Source organism: Manis javanica, chromosome 1 (genome assembly GCF_040802235.1).
Source record: "Manis javanica isolate MJ-LG chromosome 1, MJ_LKY, whole genome shotgun sequence".
NCBI classification, from domain to species: domain Eukaryota; kingdom Metazoa; phylum Chordata; class Mammalia; order Pholidota; family Manidae; genus Manis; species Manis javanica.
The window spans coordinates 93,086,514-93,109,691 of NC_133156.1; the positions used below are offsets into that span (position 1 = coordinate 93,086,514).

General features: G+C 39.5%; 1 protein-coding gene and 1 long non-coding RNA gene across 7 annotated transcripts in view; one reads left to right on the forward strand and one right to left on the reverse strand.

Moving 5' to 3' along the window:
* The window catches only part of LOC118968692 (uncharacterized), a 114,048-nt gene extending 106,915 nt beyond the window's left edge, over nucleotides 1-7,133 (reverse strand). For all 3 annotated transcript variants that reach the window (XR_012130523.1, XR_012130521.1, XR_012130522.1), the window contains exons 1-3: nucleotides 7,012-7,133; nucleotides 6,349-6,423; nucleotides 2,352-2,423 (exon numbers count right to left, since the gene is read on the reverse strand). This is a non-coding gene — a long non-coding RNA (uncharacterized lncRNA). The remainder of the gene's footprint in view (nucleotides 1-2,351; nucleotides 2,424-6,348; nucleotides 6,424-7,011) is intronic.
* Nucleotides 7,134-7,285: 152 nt separating this feature from the next.
* POC5 (POC5 centriolar protein) overlaps nucleotides 7,286-23,178 on the forward strand; it is a 34,701-nt gene continuing 18,808 nt past the window's right edge. For 2 of the 4 annotated variants that reach the window (XR_012130529.1, XM_017676194.3), the window contains exons 1-5: nucleotides 7,286-7,424; nucleotides 10,727-10,822; nucleotides 17,611-17,752; nucleotides 19,756-19,842; nucleotides 22,060-22,265. Coding sequence is in view for 3 of the 4 variants with exons in the window: in XM_017676194.3 (XP_017531683.2) it covers nucleotides 10,739-10,822; nucleotides 17,611-17,752; nucleotides 19,756-19,842; nucleotides 22,060-22,265 (519 nt within the window). In the remaining variant the exon portion in view is untranslated. Of the gene's footprint in view, nucleotides 7,425-7,762; nucleotides 7,932-10,726; nucleotides 10,823-17,610; nucleotides 17,753-19,755; nucleotides 19,843-22,059; nucleotides 22,266-23,178 lie in introns of all 4 variants that reach the window. The other 2 variants (XM_073234975.1, XM_017676196.3) reach the window with 2 other exon arrangements.

A 23,178-nucleotide genomic window follows, 5' to 3' on the forward strand; every position in this document is an offset into this window, starting at 1 on the left:
ACATGTAAGAGAATGAAACTGGATCATTGTCTGTCCCCATATACAAAAGTAAATTCAAAAGGGATCAAAGACCTGAATGTAAGTCATGAAACCATAAAAGTTTCAGAAAAAAACAGGCAAAAAACCTCTTGGACATAATCATGAGCACTTTCTTCATGAACATATCTCCAAAGGCAAGGGAAACAAAAGCAAAAATGAACAAGTGAGACTATATCAAGCTGAAAAGTTTCTGTACAGGAAAGGACACCATCAACAGACCAAAAAGACATCCTACAGTATGGGAGAATATATTCATAAATGACATATCTGATAAAGGACTGCCATCCAAAATATGCAAAGAACTTACACACCTCAACAAACAAAAAGCAAATAATTCAATAAAAAAATGGGCAGAGGTGCTGAACAGACAGCTCTCCAAAAGAAGAAATTCAGATGGCCAATAGGCACATGAAAAGATGCTCCACATCACTAATCATCAGAAAAATGAAAATAAAAACCACAAGGTATCACCTCATGCCAGTAAGGATGGCCACCGCCCAAAAGACAAACAACAACAAATGTTGGCGGGGATGTGGAGAAAGGGGAACCTTCCTATACTGCTGGTGGGAATGTAAAATAGTTCAACCATTGTGGAAAGCAGTATGGAGGTTCCTCAAAAAACTAAAAATTAAAATACCATTTGGCCCAGGAATCCCACTCCTAGGAATTTACCCTAAGAATGCAGCTGCCCACTTTGAAAAATACATATGTACCCCTATGTTTATTGCAGCACTATTTACAATAGCCAAGAAATGGAAGCAACCTAAGTGTCCATCAGTAGATGAATGGATAAAGAAGATGTGGTACATATACACAATGGAATATTATTCAGCTATAAGAAAGAAACAAATCCTACCATTTGCAATAACATGGATGGAGCTAGAGGGTATTATGCTCAGTGAAATAAGCCAGGCAGAAAAAGACAAGTATCAAATGATTTCACTCATATGTGGAGTATAAGAACAAAGAAAGAAACTGAAGGAACAAAACAGCAGCAGACTCACAGAACCCAAGAATTGACTAACAGTTTCCAAAGGGAAAGGGACTGGGGAGGATGCGTGAGAAGGGAGGGATAAGGGGGGTAAAGGGGCATTATGATTAGCAGACATAATGTAGGTAATGGAGCATGGGGAGGGCTGTATAACACAGAGAAGACAAGTAGTGATTCTATAGCATCTTACTACACTGATGGACAGTGATGGTAATGGGGTATGTGGTGGGGACTTGATGATGGGGGTTGTCTAGTAACTATAATGTTGCTCATGTAATTGTAGATAGATGATACCAAAAAAAAATTCTAAAGGACACATAACATTCTAAAAAATAATTCTTATACTTAAAAGATCAATATACATTGCAATATTATAATATGTAATCACTATAATTATTGTTGCAATGACATCCTGTATATTATTGAACTAAGTTTTTATTGTGAATGTATTTCTGGTCCCAGGTTTATTTATGCATAATTTTGCAACTCCTAATGGCAAAATATATGTGAAATAACCTGGCACACTGCTTGAGACATAACCCAAGTACTTTTTTGGTTGAGCACCCCAAAGTGTAAGCATATGCCCTTTCTCTTAGAGTGGAAATAATATCTGTTTATTAATATGGCATTTTACTATTTTATAGAAAGAAGATCAGCTAAAACTTAAATTATTTACCCAAGATTAATGCATGTGTGGATATGGCTGGAGGAGCTGTGAGGTACATTATCAAGAGTAACAGAGTTAAAACTTATGTAACAGTGATGTGTTCTCTGTATATTTGACTCATGGAATCCTTACAGGAATCTATGGAGGTAAGCAATGTTATTGCCTCATTTTGCATTAAAATAATTGAGACACACATAGGTCAAGTCACTTGCCCAAGGTCACACAGCTAGTAAAAGGCAGAGATAAGATTCAAACCCAGAACACCTGTCCCTGTGAGCTTAACTACTCATCTGTAATAGTAAGAGTCTGTTTCTATAAAGGTCTTTAAAGCAGTGTGAAGGGAGTCCAGGCACAGAGAGACTTGCCAGGGACAGATGGCCAATGTGGAAGACAAAAGTACTTTCGAGTGTTGCTTCTCTTGCACTCTGCGTGTGACTTGTCCCAGGGTACTGGGAAATGGGGTCTTAAATGAGAACAGATATAGGGAGATGAGAATTAATTAGGGTAATGTTAGCTGCTGCACAAATAAACCTCAAATTTTTAGTGATTTGTCACACTAGAAATGTATTTTTTAAATTGCAGTGAACTATACTTCGCATACAATTTACCATCTTTATCATTTTGAAGTGTACTGGAAATATATTTTTTGCTTACAGAGCAGTCCAAGGTGGATGTCCTGGTTCCTTCCATCCTATATTCTGTCATTTCCTGAGGTCTCAGAACCAGCTGAAAGGAAAAGAAAAAATATAAATGTGACACACCTGCTTCTTAAATTCCTGGTCTGAAAATGATACCCATCAGCTCTGTTTGCATTGTGGTGAACTAGTTCTGTAACTCCACTAAATGCACAAATCGGGAGGAGGCTCAGAAACTTTTTTTAAATGCCTCAGCAGCTAATTCTTAGCACTAATTCTGTTATGGAAAATACTGAAAAACCTGGACTGGATGGATCACTGATGGAAGAACCCAGCGGCACTCGGAGGTCTTGGAGTGTTGAGGTTTTATTTTACACTGGAGGACTCAGAGGGGAGTAATCTCCCAAGGTCTAAGCCCTGAGAACAAGCAAGGGGAGCAATTTATATTATTTTTATATGTGGTATTTTGGCATGCACAGGACAAAAGAGGAGCCTGGAGGAGGGGAAGAGGGAGCTGGGAGGGCTTTGCCAACCAGAGGAAAAAAAGAGGTTTGCTGACCTGGACGGCTGTGTTGAAGATTTTCCTTATCAATTCTACATAATGGAATTCTGGTAGGCAGCTTGCCATCTCTGCCAAAAGCTCCTTCACTAGATTTTCTCCTAGTCACTGGCAATACCCAGAAGCACTACTTGGGAACCCAGTTAAAACACATAAGACAAAAGACATGAAAGGACCATTCCCACTTTAGTACACAACCTGTTGAGGCCATGAAATCTTTATCACATTAGTGCCACCACCAGTGCCTGCATCAATAGGGCAGAACACTAGGGTCTTTGCCAGCAACAGATGCCAAGACATTCAGCATCTTCGACGTGGGGTGGCTTCCCCATTGATGTAGCAGGTCTGCCAGCTGTAGGTACTTTGGCAGGAGATTGAGTGAAGAACCACCTTTGGTGGGTGCAGGAGGTGGAGACACCTTGACAGGCACCAGCAGGGACTCTAGGGGTCTCTGAAGTCTCAGCAGCAGGGGATGGGGAAAATCCCGAGTGAGAAAGGAAAGAAATGGAAAGCACTTTATGGTCCCTGAGAGGGTACTCTGTGATTGTATGTGAGCTAGCCCTATGATTCACAGAAACCAGTTCAAGAGGAAGGCTTTGTAATGAAATGGTGAGGACCAAATGAAAAAAATATTATGGAAAACTTGGCTTTACTCCAAGGCTGCTGTGGACATGAAACTGCCATTTTGAGAAGCCATTTCCCTGGGAGAAAGCTCAGTACCTGAGTGATGATGAGACAGGGACCATGGCTTAGACAGATAGGGTGAGGGCCTCTGGAAAAAACAAAGCAAAATAATCCATTGTGGGATGTACTTTAGCCTGCTGGGGGGCCCAGCTTGTTTTTCTGACTTTACCCAGGTGCTGCTTTTCTTCCTCCAGCCCTAAACAAATGATTTGCAACCTGGGCAATGTAGCAAGCAAGCCCAAAACACTAGTAAAAACAGGAAGGATTCCATCTTGAAAATAAGATTGCATCTTAAAACCCAATTAGTTAAAAAGTAAGTTTCTTAACAAACAGACAACAACTCAGCCCACCTTGGGAGCAAAGCAGGTAGTCTTGAGTGATTTACTCCCAGACTAGGAAGCTGCTATCCTGGGAGGAAATTATAGCAGTAAAAGTCTTATAAATAACCAGGAAGACTAATTAGAAACTTAATGTCTCTTCAAAGATAAACATTTTGGGACCACTTAGCAGGTATACATCCCTAGCTCTTTGTCGCTGGACTGCCTATAAAACCCCTAGACAACGCACCACCCCAGGGCTCTCTTGTCCCCTCCTGGCCTGAGCCAGGAGCTCTGTCCTCTCACGTTCTCTCTAAGTAAAAGCTTCTTCGTTGCTCTCCTACCTTGAGTGTTTGTGAAGTTCATTCTTTGACTCCGTGAACAAGAACCACAGCATCAATGAGAACATACATGAGAAGAATCTGAACGTTCAGATCTAGAAGCCAAAGCTGCAGGACTGGGTCCCCAGAAGCCACTTCAAAGCTTCAGTTACAGCAGTTTTGACATGGGGAACAGACGTTTGCTAACAGCTACTGGATGAGACACAAATTGGCTTTCAGGATGACACACCCACCTCAAATAGGATGAATTAGGTCGTGGAGCTAGTTAGAAGCAGAGGTGAAAAGCAGAGCTTTGGCAGGGTGGACTTGCCAAGGTGTGGATATGCTGCTAGCAACTGAAAAGGAGACAGGAATCTAGGTGAGGGGGGAGATTTCCAAGGTGGACCACTGTCAGCACAGGGCTCCACAGTATGTAGTCCAGAAAAGTACCTTTGGGATGCAGGAAGGAAATGAACTGCAACCTCCAGAGCACCAGAAAGGAAGCTTGGAGTGTCCAAGGCCTCACCATAATGCTGCCTGATTGTGGCAGCATGGAGAAAGCTGAAGCTCAGATCCTGACACAATGCTGCTTGTGACTCGGGGGAGACAGACCAACCAAGGGCAAAGTGTAGCCCCAGGACCAGAGTATCACCTTTCCCTGGGAACTTGTTTGAAATGTTAAGATTTAGGGCCCTACCTCAAGCCTACATAATCAGAAATTCTGAGGATAAAACCCAGAAATCTGTGTTTGAGAAAACCATTCAGGTGATCTATGTGCAGGCTGTGGGACCTAGGACACCTAAGGGATAGATGGGGTGGTGGGTATATAATGGAGATTAATATCAGATTTAAGGTAGACCCCAAGTAGTAGGCAACATGATGGGGCCTATTATCTGGGAATCCCAATCTCCTTTCACCTACCCTCCCACAAATTCTGAAATGAGAGACACATATACAGGTGTATGTATACAGTGAATGTATACAGTTAGACTGATATTTCAATTCATTCAATAATATAATATATGCATGCATGACCTCATTTTAACTTGATTACATTGATGGGGCAAAGACCCAATTTCCAAACAAGGTCACATTCACAGGTACTTGGGATTAGGACTTGAACATATCTTTTTCAGAGGACACTATCGAATCTATAATAGCTATGCTCTTCCCAACAGGACATATTGAATGATAAGAACATAGACTCTGGAGCCCAGACTGCCTCAGTTTGAATACCAATTCTGCTCTTATTAGTTGTGTGATCCTAGGCAAGCCACATAACCTTTTGAGCTTTAGTTTTCACATCAGTAAAATGAGGATGGAAAGAGCACCTACATCAGTGATAATCTGAGAATTAAATAAGCTAATGAGGACAGTGTCCAGGACATAGTAAGTATTCTGTGGATTTATTAGATGAAATAAGTTCTTTACCTGTTCATCCTTGACGTCCCAGCTTAAATGTACTTTCTCATACAAGATTTCCTAATATCCTCTCACTTCAAATGTAATTCATAATTACTTATTCATTTGTGTGGGTTTTCGTTGTAGTTTAGTATCTGTTTTTTTCCTATCAAACTCTAAGTTCCATGAGGGCAGACTGTTTATTTTGTTCACCACTCTATTCTGAGCCCAACAAAATGTTTTGCATGTGATGAATGTTAGATAAATATCTGTTGAAAAATAAATGATTATGAAAGGTTCAAAGCTGGTGATGTAATTATTATGAATTTGTGGGTATTTTATTTTCTCTGTGTCTCTTTCTCCATTACTCTGTAGGAACCTTGGGAAAAGAGTCAGTTCAAAATTCATAACATCTCGACCAGGTTTGCTCTCTTTCTCTCTGCAGCTTCACAGAAGAATGGAGATCGCTTACCCAATGGTTTTCTATGAAAATCTGCCCCCTAAAAGGGAGAGGACAGAGAAGAGAAACATGGAGCCAAGTGGCAAGAGGGCACAGGGATAGTGAATCAGTAACAAGTACAGTGTATAGGGTCATCACATGCCATTTCAGTGAAAAAAGATATTTGAACCAGGTATGAATTTGTATCTAATAATAGGAATTTGTCCTTTATAATAACCATGGAAATGGGTGAGGGTGGGAGTGGGGATAGAGAGGGGGACAGGCACTCTCCTTACTTCATTGTTGTTTTAAGTAGAAGTCTGGTTCTGCCAACAGGTACGTAGATGATACCCAGGTTATGCCATTTCTATCTACAGAAAAAGAAACGTATGCTTCGTTCTCTAGGTAACAAAGGGAGCCTGTAAACACCCAGAGCTTATGACTTGCTGCCAGATTGGAACACTCCCTTTGCCATCTGGATCCTAAAGTATACTTTTAACTATTATCTGTTGACAATACAAGTTGAAAGCCTATTATTTTTGCTGATACATGATGCGTATTTTAAACATACTAACTCATTCCGTCTCTCTACAACCATTTTATGTGAATAGCATTATCCAAGGTGAGGACATACTTATATTTTAAGGCTGATATTCACTTCGCCAGAAGGGCCTGACCTGCAGTCTGACACGTCTGAGGTAATTAGTAAAACCTATTCCAGCGGTTTATTAAAGCGTTGTTCGCAGACCCCTGCAGAATCGCGGGCCAGCTTGCTAAAAATTCATACTTTCTGGCTCTGCCCCAAACTGAAGCAATCAGCAGGGGCGGGTGTCAAGGAATCTGTATTTATAAAAGGCACCTCCAGGTGATTCTGTTGCAGGGCACCGTGGACGCAGATGATTCTTAGGCATGAGTACCACATGCACAGGCTACGGGCATTATCCAAGACAACAGCGTACCTCCCTGGCTAACGTCAGCGCTGCTCTGCAACCTGTAACCAATCTGATCCTAGAGCCGTCTCGTAGTCTGCGGTAGCAGAATGGAACTGAGCATGCACGCACTCCGCTCCGAGCACTAGGCGGGGCTCCTGGAGACCCCGCCCCGAGAGCCGCCGGAGCAGGAGGCGGGGCTTCCTGTAAGTAATCTACTTCCGGCCCCCACCCCCGCCGCCGGTCCAAAGCCCCGCCCCTGGCTCTCGGACCAATCACACGGCAGGTTGCTGAAGCTCGGGCCAATGCACAGGGCCGTCCTTAATTCATAGCTGCAGTTTGAAACTGTCAGGTTGCTGCCAAGGAGCTGCGGTACTGCTTTTAGCGGCGACAGGGCCGGAGGACGCGGAGGGAGGAATGCGGGTTTGTGGAGATCCGAGACGGTGGGTAGCGTAAGCTTGGATTTCCGCCTACGGGGCTGTACACTACGGGCCTGGGGGCGTCTTACCCGAGAGGTGGGCTGTTCAGCTGCCTGCGGGTCCGGACGGTTTACTCTCCGAGGCGTCCGGGAACCCAGGGCAGGAGTGAGGGGTGTCTGAGGTACAGCGGTTAGTGTTGCCCAGGCTCCGGTCATTTAAAATGTAGGGGGAAAAGTAACCATGTCTGATGCTTTACTGTCTTAAAGTATGAGTTTGTTTACACACCCGGTGGGTAGGAGGGTGATCGAAGAGAACTTCTAGCCCTTTGCTTACTCGCCACTGCTTTTCCGCTTTGCTTCCAGACCCCGACGCAGGGGGCGGGGGGGCTGGCACCCCTCTCTCCCGGCTGCCGCTGGGGTCGGTGGAGGGCGCGGGACGTCACCCCGCTGCTAACTCGCAGTTAATTCACCCTTCCTCTGCCTCGTGGGGGTTGCATTTTGATTCCCGGACACCTCTTTTCCTGTCAGCCAGGTAACTACCAAGATGTACATTGGTTTCTCTGGCAATAGAGAAGCACTCAGAACTTTTTATCTCGCGGTTTCTGATATCTTGGGTTAGAGAATACTTAAAATACAGTGAACGGATGTACATCCGCCACCCAATAAAGCAAAACTTCATTTTTCTTCTTTGTTTCTGAACCTAGAAACAGGAAGAAAAATGCGACTGTTGTAGTTTCAAAAAAACTGACATACCTGGTTGGCATCAAGGCAAGTGGAACACTTATATTTTCCAAAAGGACAGTAGTTGTACCTGCAGTATCAATATTCAGAAACCCTTTTTGAGATCTGATCATACTTTGCAGCTCGTTTGCTTTGTGAATAAATATCACCAACGCACTCCACCTCTTACTACTTATCCAGGCTGCAAACACATCCTAAAAGAAGAAATGAATGGAAATAGAAATGGGCCAAGTTACCACAGTGGTGGATTTGAAGTCCGTGCAGCAGCCCCTTGCTGCAGATGTATGGTCTTATCTTATCCTCCCTAATTGGCTTAACTGAAGACAGTCAGGCTGAGATTTAGTTTACTTATCTTGTGTATATGCAGTAATACAGTAATACTCAATGAATAAAGTTGAAGTTTCCTTTCCATAATCTACCCCCGACCTACATTTCCATTCTAATATTGCACTTTTCCCTGTGTCTGCCCTTTCTACTTCAAGTTCTTCTTCTCTCATTTATTTTTCAGCCTCCTGTGATGGAGTCCTGTTTCACTTACCATCGAAACTGCTCAGGCAAATGTCACAGCAACTTCCTGATTGCTATATTCAGACACTCTGTCCAGTTCTCATCTTACTTTGGCATCTGACTGACTAGTCCCTTCTTCAAACTTTTGTGATGCTCTTCTTTCTGCTAGTTGTACCACTCTAACGTCCTTTTCAGTCTTCTTGCTGGCTCTTCTTTTCTCCTTTAAGTATTAGTGGCTCTGGATTTAACCCGGTTCCCACTACTGTAGTGGGCCTTAACGTTATTAGGGTTATAGTCCCCTCTGAACACATACTGGAAGCTAAGGATCCTCTTCCTAGAAAATAAATTTGTATTTATACTACAAATATTGCATATAATTTGGGTGTATGGACCCCAGAATAAGAACTCTTCCTCACACTCCTTTTTGTAGGTGAGCTGATCCTATACCTCTCTGGGAGTGTTTGCCATTATGTTGATGATGCCTCAAACTGGGTCACCAACCCACATACCTCCAGGAGGCACCATTCACATTGTAGCCATTGGGAAAGGCAGTCCTCAGAGTGGTGCACAGCACAGTGTGTGTGCCATACACTGCATGCCTGCAGCTTCACTTCAGTGCCTCACAGCACCCTCACATCCAGTACAGCTGATATTGAAGTCATTGTCCTTCCTCCCAACCTGTTCAACTTCCCACATCCCTCACCTTGGTGAGTGGTGCTGTCATCAATCTCGTTACCCCAGCCAGAATCTGGAAGCCACCGCCAGTTCCCCCCTTTGATCCTGTAACCAGTTGTTGAGCATGGTCTCTCATTTCCTCTGCTTTAACACAGCTGTCTCATAGTCATACCCTCCACCTACCATTGCTGCCTCCTATAGTCAGGTCCTTGTTTATCTCCTCGATTAATGCCCAGGGAACAACTGACCTCTTAGACAACAGCAGTTGACTCTCAGTGGATCACTCTTCAGTAGCCCACATTTATAATCCATCCTGAAAGCTGGATGGTTTATCTAAAAGACAAGCCTGATCAGGTTATCACTTGTTTAAAACATTTAAAAAACTTATCTAATAAAGACCAAACCTTAATGTGATGTATTCTTGATCTAGCTGTTCCTTACCTTGCCTGTTTAAGGAAGCCTAATTTTGCACCCTTTGTGCGAGACTTACAAACTCCCTATGTTCCTGGCATGCATGTCCATGCCTCTGTGTCTTCGCTTATGCTGCTCTGCTGCCTAGCATGTTCAGTGTCTTTTCTCCATCTTTCAGTCTCAACACCTTGTTCATGTTCTCAATTAAAACTTTCTCTAGTTCCATTCACACCCTTGTAAACCCACCCCATGCAAAAGGCTACTCCTACCCCTCTACTTGGTACCTCTGTTGTTTCAGGGTCTAACAGCACTTTTTTCATCAGTTCATATTATGTACATGTCTGGCACTCCCTACAGATCGTAAAGCCCTTGAGGACAATGGCTTCTTCATCTCAATTCCTCACCAATGTCTTACTATGACTTGTGTTCAGATAGTTGGAATAGTCACTACTTGTCATTTAAATTACTTATTTATTACTGAAAGTACTTTTATTTTTCTGGTTAACACTTTCAACAATTTTTCTATGCATGTATAAGAATCTGTTGTTCCAAATAGGCTTGCTTTTCTTAAAATAATATTCCCAAAAGAGAAATTTCCCAAGCAGGGAATTTGCACAAATTATTCATTCTCTTGCTTCAGTATCTCACAGGAAAGTGCACAGCACCCCGGTTGTCACAGTGTTGAAGAGCAGTCATCACAATCTGTTGTTCTCAGCAGGCCCCCACGGCCTGTTTTTCTGAGCCTCCATTTCTCTTTAACCTTTCATGTTTTTTGTCTCATCTCCTTAACTATATTATAAACCCACTAATGTTGGGAGTTGAGTCTTTAATTCTTTTTTCTTGCCCAGTGTTTTTGCCTATGTTGAATGATTTTTAACATATCACATGAGTATTGTTTACAGGTTAGGATGCTGTTATATATATGTATAAAACATTTTATTTAGCTCAAATATTGAGGAAAAAAACTAAAGTTAGCTTCTACTTTTTTTATAGTATTTGTGCAGAATGTCATCAGATGAGGAGAAATGCTCACTTCCAGTTATGCAAAGTGATGCCGACCGAGGCAGTTCTGTCTCTTCAGATCTTCAGGTAGGAATCCTCATCTACATTTGTTGTGACTTAGTTATTTTAAACAGCAGGTGATAAGGGAAAAGTAGGAATACATTTTTTCATTCATTCATGCCATTTACAATTACAATGCATATATAATGGATAATGTATATCAAATTACAATGTCAAACTTATGGAATTATTTTATGCACTTTGGGAAATATCTTACATTATTCTGACTGTTCAGAAAATAATGGTGAACTCTTCAAACACTCTTTGTACAAAGGTTGCAAACAACACAATGAAGGGAGAAGCTGAAAATCTCAAGAGACATTTTTTCTTAAAATTTTCTCGTACCTATCTCTTATGAATGCTGCTTTCACTTTAATGCAAATTAGTACAATGTCAAACCATCTGACATTCTGGGGTCCTAGATTCCCTAGTGTTCCACTGTAGCTTCTAGTGCTTGTTGCTACAACATTTAGCATATTCTGCTACCTGGGACCTGGACAGTGACAGACAAATTAACTACAGAAGGTGTGGTTTTTACATGAACTGTTTTAAATTTCTTTTATTTCAAAATGTTTTATCATCAAAAGTATAGATTTAGATTTCCAGAGTAGATTTTAAGTGAGAGAATACTGACATGGTTTATCTTGAGTTTTATAGTTATCTCACTGAAGAGGGGAAAAGCTGATCATTGTTTATGCCTAAGTAGAGTGAGTTGTTAATGCACTGTATGAGAAAAGCTTGAGGAAAATATACTATAAAACAAATGTGTTCCTGTAATTGAAATGACAGATTCGAAATTGAGAAGCTATTGGAAAAATATCTATGAATATATGTTAGGATAAGAGTAGTCTGAAATTAAGACAGATGTTTTATCCTTGCTTTCCCTTTGGATAGTACTTCGTCCACGTTGCACTGCTGCTGAAGGTGACAGGCATCTCTGCCTTATCCAAACTCCCTTCAAGAGAGATCTGATTAACACATTATACTTGTGATATTGTGATTTATACTAAGAAATATCTATTTGGCCCTCAACCCCATTTCTGGAACAGAACCCCCAAAACCATTGGAGTTGCCTCAGTGATGACAGTGGTAAAGGTGCTTTTCATTATGTTAATGAGGTGACTTTTGGACCCCCATCTAAGGATAGGGGCTAGTTGCCCCTGAAGCCACTCCTGTGATTAGAAGGTTGGTTGGAACTTTCAATCCCACTCCTACCCTCCACCTCCAGGTAGGAAAGCTGGGCTGGGGATTGAGTTCAAGCACCAATGGCCAATGACTTAATCAGTTATGCTTCCTAATGAATCCACCATACATCCAAAGGGAGAGGATTATGAGAAGGTTGGTGGATGCCATGGAAGTGCTGAGTGACTGGCATGCCAGGAGAAAGCATGGAAACTCTGCACCTCTTCCCTATACTGTGCCCTATGCTTTGCTTCCACCGGACTCTTCCTGAGTTACAGTACTGCATTAAACTGATAATCTACTAAGTAAAATGTTTCTCTGAGTTATGTGAGTCACTCTAGCAAATAAATCAAACCTGATTAGGGGGTCCCTGGAAACTAACTGATAGCCCTTTGGTCAGAAAGGTGATAACCTAGGCTTGTGACCCGCCTCTGAAGTTGGAGGGGTGGGGCTGAGCTCTTAACTTGTGGAATCTGATACTGTCTCTGAGGGATGGTACCTGAACTGAGTTGAATTGTAAGACAATGGTGTGTTAGAACTGCTTAGTAGTGGTGGGGAAAAAAAACCCTACACATGTAATTGTTGGGTCCACAACCCTTTAATACTAAATAAAAATACCTTGTAAGATCTCAAGTTGTCATTTTTGTTAGGAGACAAAGCTTCACATCAAATGACTAAATCTCTAGAATAGAATTTAAGAGGGGGAAGAAGGCTCTTCTAGACATGCCAGAAATTATTTTATTACCTGCTTAGAAGGTCAGCGCAACTGAGATTCTGGTTATTAGTAACCCTCATCTTATGACCTTATTGATTCTTGACTACAGTTGAAAATCTGCCCATATTCCATTACTGGGAATATTTCAAATATAAATATCAAAAATCATGTTAAAAATAAAATGACTATATACTTTATATATGTAGTAAATATGTAAAATACCAAACATTTAATACAAAGCCCATCTTAAATAAATATTTTTCTTATGAGAGTTTTCCTTACTGTCTCAGTTATGTGACTGCTTCATAAAACTGATGATAAATGCTCACCAATGGGCAGCATCCATGGTACTTTTTCACTGATAACTTCCTCTAAGTACAACTCCAGACTGTCAGCCAGTTGCCCTGACCTGGTATGTATGGGTTCAGCTGTATTTCAGGATCAGCTATATTTTGGGGTCATATCAGTCCAACTATTGTGGGGGAGCAAAATTACAAGTTTTGGTTGTTACTGTAGGATTCTTGTTTATCTTAAGACAGGTTATTTTTGACAATGAAGAAAAACAACATTATTTATGTTGATCCTTAACTGAAAAATAGCCCATTTGGCCTGTATCACATACATGAAACTAAAATAGTTGTTTGAACTGATATTTTAAATCTTTCTTTAAGATAAAAATATATAGCACATTGAATACTATTAGTATACACCTATTTACCACCCCTCTAAGTCATAGTGGTTGGTGTGGGGGCTTGGAAACATGCTTGCATCTTTTTATTTCCCCTTTTCTGATCCAGAACAGAGATCAGAGTAGGAAAGCTACACAGTAAAGCCACTAACCTCTACTTCCCCTTCCTTTCTACAGGGTGGAGGATGGTAATAAACCAATTCTGACTGAGCAGTGCTGATTTGGCTAAACCTAGTAATAATTGCCACCACAGGAAGGAGATTCTAAATAGTTAACTAGCCTCAAAATATAAATATAAGATAGCCACTGCTTATCTTATAAGGTTGTCTGCTTGGGCTGTTATAACAAAAGTCCAAAGACTGCATGGCTAAAACAACAGAAATTAATTTTCTCACAGTTCTAAATGCTAGATGTACCAAATCAGCATCTGACAGGGTCAGTTTTATGAGATCTCTTCTCCTGGCTTAGGCCACCTTCACACTACTTTCTCACATGGCCTTTCCTCTGCGTGTGCTTGGGGAGGGAGAGAGAGCTCTCTGTTGTCTTGTCTTATAGGGGCACTAATTCTGACACATCAGGACCCCACCCTTATGACCTCTTTTAACCAGAATTACTTCTTTAGAGGCTCCATATCCAAATATAGCCACTCTGGGAGGTTAGGATTTCAACATATGAATTTTGTGGGGACACAAACATGCATGTAAAATCCACATTTTTATGTGTTCTTAGCCAAAATAAAAGTTTGCTTTGGCTATTTGGGAAGTATAATGGGGTGGGGTATGACTGCTTTAATGGGAACCAAGTAAGAGTGGTTTAAATGAGTAGCTTTAAGGTCTGAGCTGATCCATGGTCCTAAGTTCATCTGAGGACCCAGTCTCTTCTCTCTTGTTGCTCTGCCATGGCTAAGGTGTTGACTGGGTTTGCATCTGGAGGTGGTAGCTCAGTGCCACCTCAAGCCCATGGGAAGAGCTGAGTAGAAAGCAAGCAATGTCCTTGTTAATTAAGGACAGGACCTGAATTTGTACATATCATTTCCATCTGAACCCATTAGACCAGGTCTCTTGGACACACCTGTTGCTTGGGAGGCTGAGAAATGTCACTGGGTGGACATTTGCCCAGGTCATACCCTGGGGTTTTAGTAATTTAAAGAAATAAAGGGAAAACAGATGCTGCTGGGCTGTTAGCCTTCTCTAACATAGAGAGTTATTGCACTTGAAAGTTTATATATGTTGTTAGTGAGCATATTAGGACTGACTTATGCATTCAAGTTTACAGAAACCAGTAAATTATCTTGTGGATTGCCTCAATTTTTCAAAGTATTTGGAAGTTCCCTTTCCTTGTAATAACTGGAACACTGATATGGTTCACCAAGTGTATTTTAAAATACAAAGATAATTAAATCTTTTTAAAGAATTATAGTTATTTTTGTCAACATAACAATTAAGTGGATCTATAATACTCTAAATAATTTTTTTTTCCAAAAAGAGCCTTCTGCCTCAGTGATAACCATCATGTGAAATACTTTTATTTTCTGTCAGAAAATGTAAGTTTAAAACTCAGACCTGTGTTTATTGTCATGAGGGGGACATCACTAACAAAGGTATTCCCTATTGCAATATGAAGGGAATTTGGATGATTAGAGTTATCTAATAGCCTTCTCTTTGGAATATCCTGTATTTCTCTTCTGTCTAGCCCTTAACATTTGTAAAAATCTGTATTTGCTGTAATTAACATTTACTGCTTATAAGTGACCCTGTTTAGCTATGTAAATCAAGGTTGAACTGAAACTAAATAATTCCTTCACATTTAATTAGTCTAAAAACTAGCAGCTTTAAAAGATCTACCAGCATAAACCTTTTTTCAAACAATTTTACTTCAAATTCCCATATGAAAAGATTAAAAGAGACTTTTGAGAACTGAATTTATGTTATAAATTCACGTTTGTGACATTACTTCTCTCAAAGTCAGCAAGAACCATGAGGCTGCCTTGATAAATATGCATTTTAAATTGGGGGATAATTGAAGGCCAGTGTAGTTTCATAAGCCTAAGTGTCCAATTTGCTTCTATATTTCATTTGTGTTATTACATAGTATCAACAAAATTCTCATTCTCAACCTAAATAGGTGAAAATGGTAGTTTTTCAAAGCATATCTCATCTTCAATTAAACTGATGCAAAACATAAAAAAGAATTGATAAAAAAATTTTTGATTCAGTGTTGAAATGCCAACAGAATCTATCGCCTCTTCAAACTTTTTATCAAAACTGTAAAAAGTTACACAAGAAGTACTCAAAAGATGCCAACTTAGAATAAGGGCTAAAGATCTTTGTACTATAAGCATGTGACATAGTGTGAAGTGATTTACTGTTGGGCAGCTAATCACTCTCGTGTCATAAGGAGAGACTGGCCCCATCAGATGAGCTTGGTTTTGAGTGTTGTGTAATTGATGTGGCCCACATGTGTCATGGTTGTGTGTGTTCACTGGCAGAGTTACGTAAGTATATGGGTACAGGTGTGAATCTAAAACAAAAATAAACTTGTGCAGAGCTATAACCTTTCCAATCTATGACACATTTACAAGAATTTGACATATGTACATTGGCAGCTTTATTCCAACCAACAAAAAATTTTAAGGATTTGTAGTTTCTGGCCTGTTAAAATTTAGTATATATAGTAGAGTTGATAGAGCATGCTCCATTTATTGCAGTTTTGTAAAAAGTCATATAGCTTAAAAAATGAAATTTGAATAAAACATTGTGGATTCCCTGAAATGGCTTCTTGGAAACTAATTTGAAATGCCTGGATATTGACTGCTTACACAGTACATAAGGAAGTTCTGACTTCAGAACTTTGACTGTAATTACATCTTTTCCTTTGGGAAACACCAAAACACTTCAGTTAACTGACATAATCATGGCTGAAAACCCAGGCATGGTAGACAGTTAAACATTCTTGCTCCTAGAAAACCATAGGGAAAAAGTAAGGGTTGCTAATTTTCAAACACCTATATGATATTATAATGGTCTTGTTAAAGATAATTCTTTCTTTGATTGAGACAGAATTTCTGTTAATTCAGTTCAGCAGGTATTTACTGTAACACTTCAAGGAAAGTAATTTTGAGCATCAGTTACTACCTTCATATTGAAGATGAATCCAGGTAATAAGACAGCTATGACTAAGGAAGTGATCGTGGAATTTTTTCTATACCTGAGCTAAACTTTTTATAGAGAAAAATTAATACAAAATAATCCTTTAGAATAATGACATTTCATATTCTTGAAACCTTTCCCCCAGTCTTTTTTAATGCAAAGAATTCTCTGGGTCCCTGCTGTAAGACTCAGAAACTGCTCCTTCCTATTAGGAATCTTTTGTTGCATCAGTGAACAACCCCTTGTGAATGGAGACTAAATTCCAGTATATTTTTTACTTTGCTGATAACATTTTTTTTATTTGATTTAACAAATATCTAAGTATCTATGTTAGGAAGTTCCAGTTTCTTTTTTTAACTTGAGGAATACTCCTTGTAAGTTCTATACTGTGTGACCTGCCTTATTAAAATCACTCCTTTCTCATTTGCCATTATGTTGCCAGCAAGAAAATAGAACAAACTGGCTTTCATGTTCTCTTTTTATCTCCACTATTCTTTCTCTCCCATTATTTCTCTTATATTCTTTGCATATGAAAAGAGACTCAGGATTGTTGTAGGGCGGGTGGGGGCAATGGTTGACCAGAGCCCAAACTACTTTTCATCCCTCAGCTGTCCTGTTGTGGAGCCTTAGGGAGCAGCATCTTAAAACTAACTTTCAGAAAAGCAGAGAAATGGCTAACTATGTCTTGCCCCACCTGCAACAGTGCTGCCAGTTGAAGGAGAGCTCTGCTAGGTGGAATATATTGATTGGCTTCGGGGAACTACTCTAGGTCATTTTTGTGTCCCCATTGTTAGACTGACATGCTGAAGGAATCTGAGCTGTAAGGCACTATCATTAGAAGAAATTTGGATAGGTGTGTTTGGTGGATTTCTTACTGTTGCTTTTAAGAGTCTTACTTCACCACAATAGAGTAAGTAAATGATGATAAATGAAAACCTTAAAAAGTGCACATGCCTTTCTATGTGGAAAGACTTTTGAGAACTGAAGTAGAAAACATCTTTGACTAGCCTTTCTTGTTCCCTTGCCTGAATGCTCACTGTGGCAGTGTCATAATACCTTACTTATTATTGGCTTCTCCTAGGAAGAGTATGAAGAACTGCTTCGTCATGCTATAGTGACTCCAAATATTGAATCATGTGTTTCACAGCCATCTCATTCTAAAGGAGAAGTGGTGTCAGATGTTAGAATTCCTGCTATAATGGAAGATATTCTTCAAAGTCAAGGTTATGTATATTTTTCATGATGTCTCTTAAGATACTGAGCCTTTAATGCTATTAACTTATCATTGTGAAAATGCTTCTCTGGTGATTCTTCTCAATCAATGATGTGCATGCATCACTATCATCCAGTTTACATTTTAATATGTTGTTCTTGGCTCTTATATGCTAGTTGGATTTTTATCTGAAGTTCACTTGATTGTTACTTTTATGAAAAAATAATACAGCAACACTGTAACCACTGGATACCTCTTAGTGGAGTATGTTGTACCTCTGTACTTACTCCAGTGGTCATATGCCAGGATTACCTTGAAAATGAAATGCCAAGCCCCCAAATTAAAGATGCTCCAGAGGAGCCCTCAGAACCTCGTAAGGTCATGAACCATGTGCAAGGACTTTGTCGGCAGTGTTCACGTGGGCACAGTGGACAGTTTGGATTGCCACCACAAAGGTGAACCCATCTTTGGACTATGTCAGTGGCAGAATTGAGAGCTAATTGAGACACAAGTCAGGATGTGTATGGATGGGTGAGGAAAGGGCGAGGAAGGGGCAAGGAAAGGAGGATAAGGCTCCTTTTGCCTATTCGTTCCTTACTCAGTAAAGCACAAGATCCCAAACTCCCTGTAAAGAAGTGAAGTGTCCCATCAAAGGGCACAGAAAGTCCTCCCTGGCAATGGGCAGTTAGCAACAAGAAGTGTAATGCGGAGAATCCCTCCCTGAAAGCGTACGACACAACCTCTTCAGATCCAGCAGGTTCCTGGGCTCCTGCAGGCAGCAGCTAGGCTCTGGTGTTCCTCTCCCTCTAGGAGCTCTCACTGTTCCTCAGTCTTTGGTTTATTGATCTGGATCAACAAATGAGGCCAGAACCTTAAAGTACATAGGTTTATTCTACTGCTGAAACACTAACTGAAACTACGACTTTCACACAGCACATTTGCTTCCCAAATTTTATTGATTTTCGAGACATATCACTCTGGGATTTATTACCTCTCCATTGGTGATCTTGACTATGTTTAGATTACACTGGGTCTCAACGCACAGGTCCTTCCTACTGAACAGACCCAAAGTGCTGCACACTCCCTTGGGAGCGGGAACAGGCAGCTGTGCTCGCCCTCCACCCTGCCGCTCCTAAGGTGGTCGCCAGGAGCTGGTTTCCTTTTCCCTTGATGCAGTACTGTTGTTCCTGGAGACGCAGCACAGAGCCCTTTCCTGGCCATAACTGTCCAGATTTTCAAGGCAACACTTGGGGTTTAAGACCCCTGCTCTTTTCTAGCACGTTAAGACAGTATTTATTCATTTGTGCTCTGCCTTTTCCAAAAGTGATTTGAGATCTAAGCAGGCAACATTCAGTGAATTTAGATACTGAAGACTGAATTTACCCAAAGACTTGGTTGGAATGGACTACCTAAATTTATCCTCCCATTCTCTTTACTCTTAATGTTGTTGCTGCTTGGTGTAAATAGGATGTGCCCAAGTTGACAAAGTACATATAAGCCCCTAACACAGTCATTCTTCTGAGTTTTTCCCAGTTTCCTTTTCTCCTTTTCTCCATGTACTGACTAAAGGTTCCTAAGGTGGAAGGAAGAAAGTCCCTCTTTCAGGGGCACCAGTCTCACTTTTAGTTTGATTGCAGCTAGTGAAGAGCAGCAGACCTCTGGAAAAACATGATGTCGTAAGGCGCCACAGCCTTTTCTGAGTTCTAATATCATCCATCCACTTTACCTCTCTTAGTGTGAGTTGAATACCATAGTAGACTCAATTCTTTTTCATCCACACTGGTGGGTGAAATTGAACTTAATAATGATACAATATGACCTTTTCTAGTCTTAGGTGTTTTTTCTTCCTTTTTGTTCTTTGCCATGATATTCCTAGATCCCCAGTGTGCTGTATTTTGCTTGTTCTAAAACCATACTTACGTACTGCTACCTTCTTAAATGAAGTATATGTGATTAGGCATTTTATGTAAGAATGGTTTGGTTTAATTAAAAGAAAAACCTCTTCCTTTTCAGCAGAAAATAGCCCTGTAGTAAAAGAAACAAGAATGGAAGTTGGAAAAGGATATGAATTAAATATTTCAAGTCGCTCAAAGACAGATGGTATGATGTTTTCTTAGCTTGTTTTTATTAATATACAACATTTTGTTGTTTGATGAATATTGTGTATGTAGTAAGAGGGATAATTTCAGCATACTACTTATTGGCAGTATTTTTAAATGCTGTTGTTGCCAATTTATTAGTTAATACTATTTAAAATAATTTCATAAAATTCCAAAATAGTACAATTAAGGCATGTTAATGTATTATAGTGTGTGACATCCATTCTTAAAACTGCTTGGTAGAGTATAAATATTTAAAGAGACTTAATGGAACATCAGTTTGACTAAATTAAATGTTTTCATATACCAATGCATTATTTCCCATCTTTTAGGCATTTGTATATCAACTTAATGATTTTTGTCTTATCTTTACACCACCTGTTCTATCATTTTGTTTTTCTTTGTATTTATTCTTAGCTTAAAATCATTTTAAATGGAAAACATATATCTGTCACTACTGATTATAACATAAAACTAATACACACTTCTTACAAATAGAACACAGTAATCAAAATAAATGCAACTAAAATAAAATTATTAGATTTTGGTAGAATACTACTGGTGGTCATGTGTTCAGCCTGACATCTGCTTTTTTGTTGTTGAAAAGAGATTAGCAAGTGTTACAGAGGTTTTAAAAGTATACAAGCACCGAATTGAAAATTTTTCTTTCACACAAAATAATTAAAATAATAAAAACAGAACACTTTTCTTTTGGTGTGATTCAATGTTATTTAATATTTAAGCCATTGTATAAGAAATGCCTCTATCCTTTAGTTTTCTCCCTTGTAAATAAAAGTCTTGGGCAATGTAATTGCTGAGGGACCCGCCAAGTTCTTAAATTGCACGATTCTATTTTTTTAAAATTGAGTATATTTTTTTTTAAAGCAGAGCCTAATGCTTCTCCCATGAGTGCAGATCTAGGTGGTAAAATCTGATGAAGAGAACACTTACTTTGTCATTCTGCTTTATTCTTTGAGTTCTTTATCTGCAGAACATATAGGTAGCGTTTCATAGTTGTGACTGACTATTTGTGGATATATGTAAAACATACTCAGGAATGATTTTCCCTTTTGCAAAATATTCTTGATTACTTCTAAGAAACTTCTAAGTTCTATAGCAGATTTATCTTTGTTTGACCCATGTAGTTAGGAAGAGAGGAAAGCCGTTTTATCTTGGTCTTTAGAACCCTCAATGCAAGTGAGATATGTGAGAAATGATGATGACTAGTCTCAAATTCAAACCTACAAGTATGATAAAAATAGTAACCTTTTCTATTTTGTGCTTTTTAAAGATAGATTCCAGTTTTTTTCTGGCTCTGCCTCTCACTGTGCCTCCTCCAGGGGATGGGAGTTATATGTATATACACATATACATATACATAGATGAATGTATTATATATACATAGATGTATATATTTCTCACATATGTGTTGAAGGCTAACAGGGTGCCTTATAACTGAGTGTTTGATAAACAAAATTACTAGTCTCTTTCTACTTATAGTGTTGAATTTTAGTAGTGTTAAAACCTATCCCAGTGTTTTACATAAAGTAATAGTGACCTATATCAACCGCTCTGATCTTGGTCAGTTACTTAACCCTTTCCAATCCTGTTTCCTCATCAGTAAAATGGAGATGATAATATCTGTTTCTCAGGGTAGCGTGTATTATGAGAGCAAATCCTTATAATAAAATATTTATTATAATAAAAACATTATAAGAACATAGAGAGCACTTAGTAAACTATGTTGATATTATGTTTGGATGATAATACTCTCAGCTCAGGCTGGACATGGATATATGAAGCATCCTTATTTGGAATAAAAGCCATTGTGGTGGGGGACAGTATAGGAGGGATCTCATGAAGGTCAGTCCTAAATCAGTGATAGTACTGAAATTTAATATATCCAGATTATGTACACTGATAGGTCATTTCTCTTTTATCCATGGTTCCCATTATCCACCTCTGTCTAAATAACTTCCCAGTTCTATGGCCCAGCTTAGCACATGCTCCTGCATCTGTGTTTCCCCTGGTGCATCTTAATACAGGCATGTAGCCCTTGAATTAAAACAAGGACTGGTTTATTAGTGAGTGAGACCTAGAATTACCTCTCAGGCTCAGCCTCTATAGGTAACTGACATCTAGCCTTCCATTCTAACTCCCTACCAATTTGGGTTATTTTTAGTTTGACTTGACCACTACAACTTTTCTGTCACTCTAGGGTCATCACCGGTGTCATCCCCAAGGAAGCCTTCTCACCCGGTCATGGATTTTTTCAGTTCAAATCTTTTAGGTGATTCTTCCTCACCAGGGTCTACTTCTGTTCATGCTGATGTCCACAGAATAGTTGTGGGCGATTTTCCTATTTCTGATGAAAGCCTTCAGAAGATGGAAAATATACTTGATCTTTGGAGTTCAAGTCTTAAGGTAGTATAATTGTTCGATTACAATTGTTTTATTATATTGTAGCAAGTTTATTTGAGTCCACTGTTTATTCTTATTTTCTTTGAATTAAAAGGTTTTTAAAAAAAATCTTTAGTTTCCTGAGAAAATCAGTCCAGTGTCTTAAATCTGTGCTTCTCAGTATTTCATGTCCATAGGAATTACCTGGTAATCCTATTAAACTGCAGCTTCTTGGTCACTTTTGATCAGGGTCCAGGATTGTGCATTTCTAACAAGCTCTGAGGTGATGTTACTGGCTCAGAAACCATACTTTGAATATCAAGGTTTTAAATAGTTGCTGTGCAGAACAGCTCCGCACGTTCCACTGATTTCTCAGATGTTTCAAAAGGCTCAGCCTACATGTGATGGACACACCTGTTGAACCCTTACCATGCCATGGTTATGACTAGTGGAAATGTCTCCTTGCACTTGGAACACAAGATCCAATTTTAGCAATGTGTATTCATTTTATAGCCACTTACAGTAACCATAGTGTATAACTGATAAATTCATAATTGATTTTTTTTTGGTAATGTTAGTGGCCTCTAAGTACAAGTATGACAGAAATGGCAAGTTTTTTGCTATTTAAAATATATGGAGAAAGTGACAGTTTTTCAGAAACATAGTTTGAGAAAACTGAATATTCACATACATGGAGAAATTATGGTCATGAGAGTTCAAGCATTTATACTTCAGTTATTTGGAACCTTAAATTCTAGAAATAATCTTTTAGTGTAGTTTTTACCATTTTTCCCCCCATGGAGTAGCCTCATGTTTCTAAGCATGGTGTAAGCCCATTGGAGTAGCATACCAGCAACCATTTAAATTGTTCTCTGTTCACTTAATCACATTGTTATCCAGTCTTTTAATAACATGATCATTTGGTCTTTTCACTTAT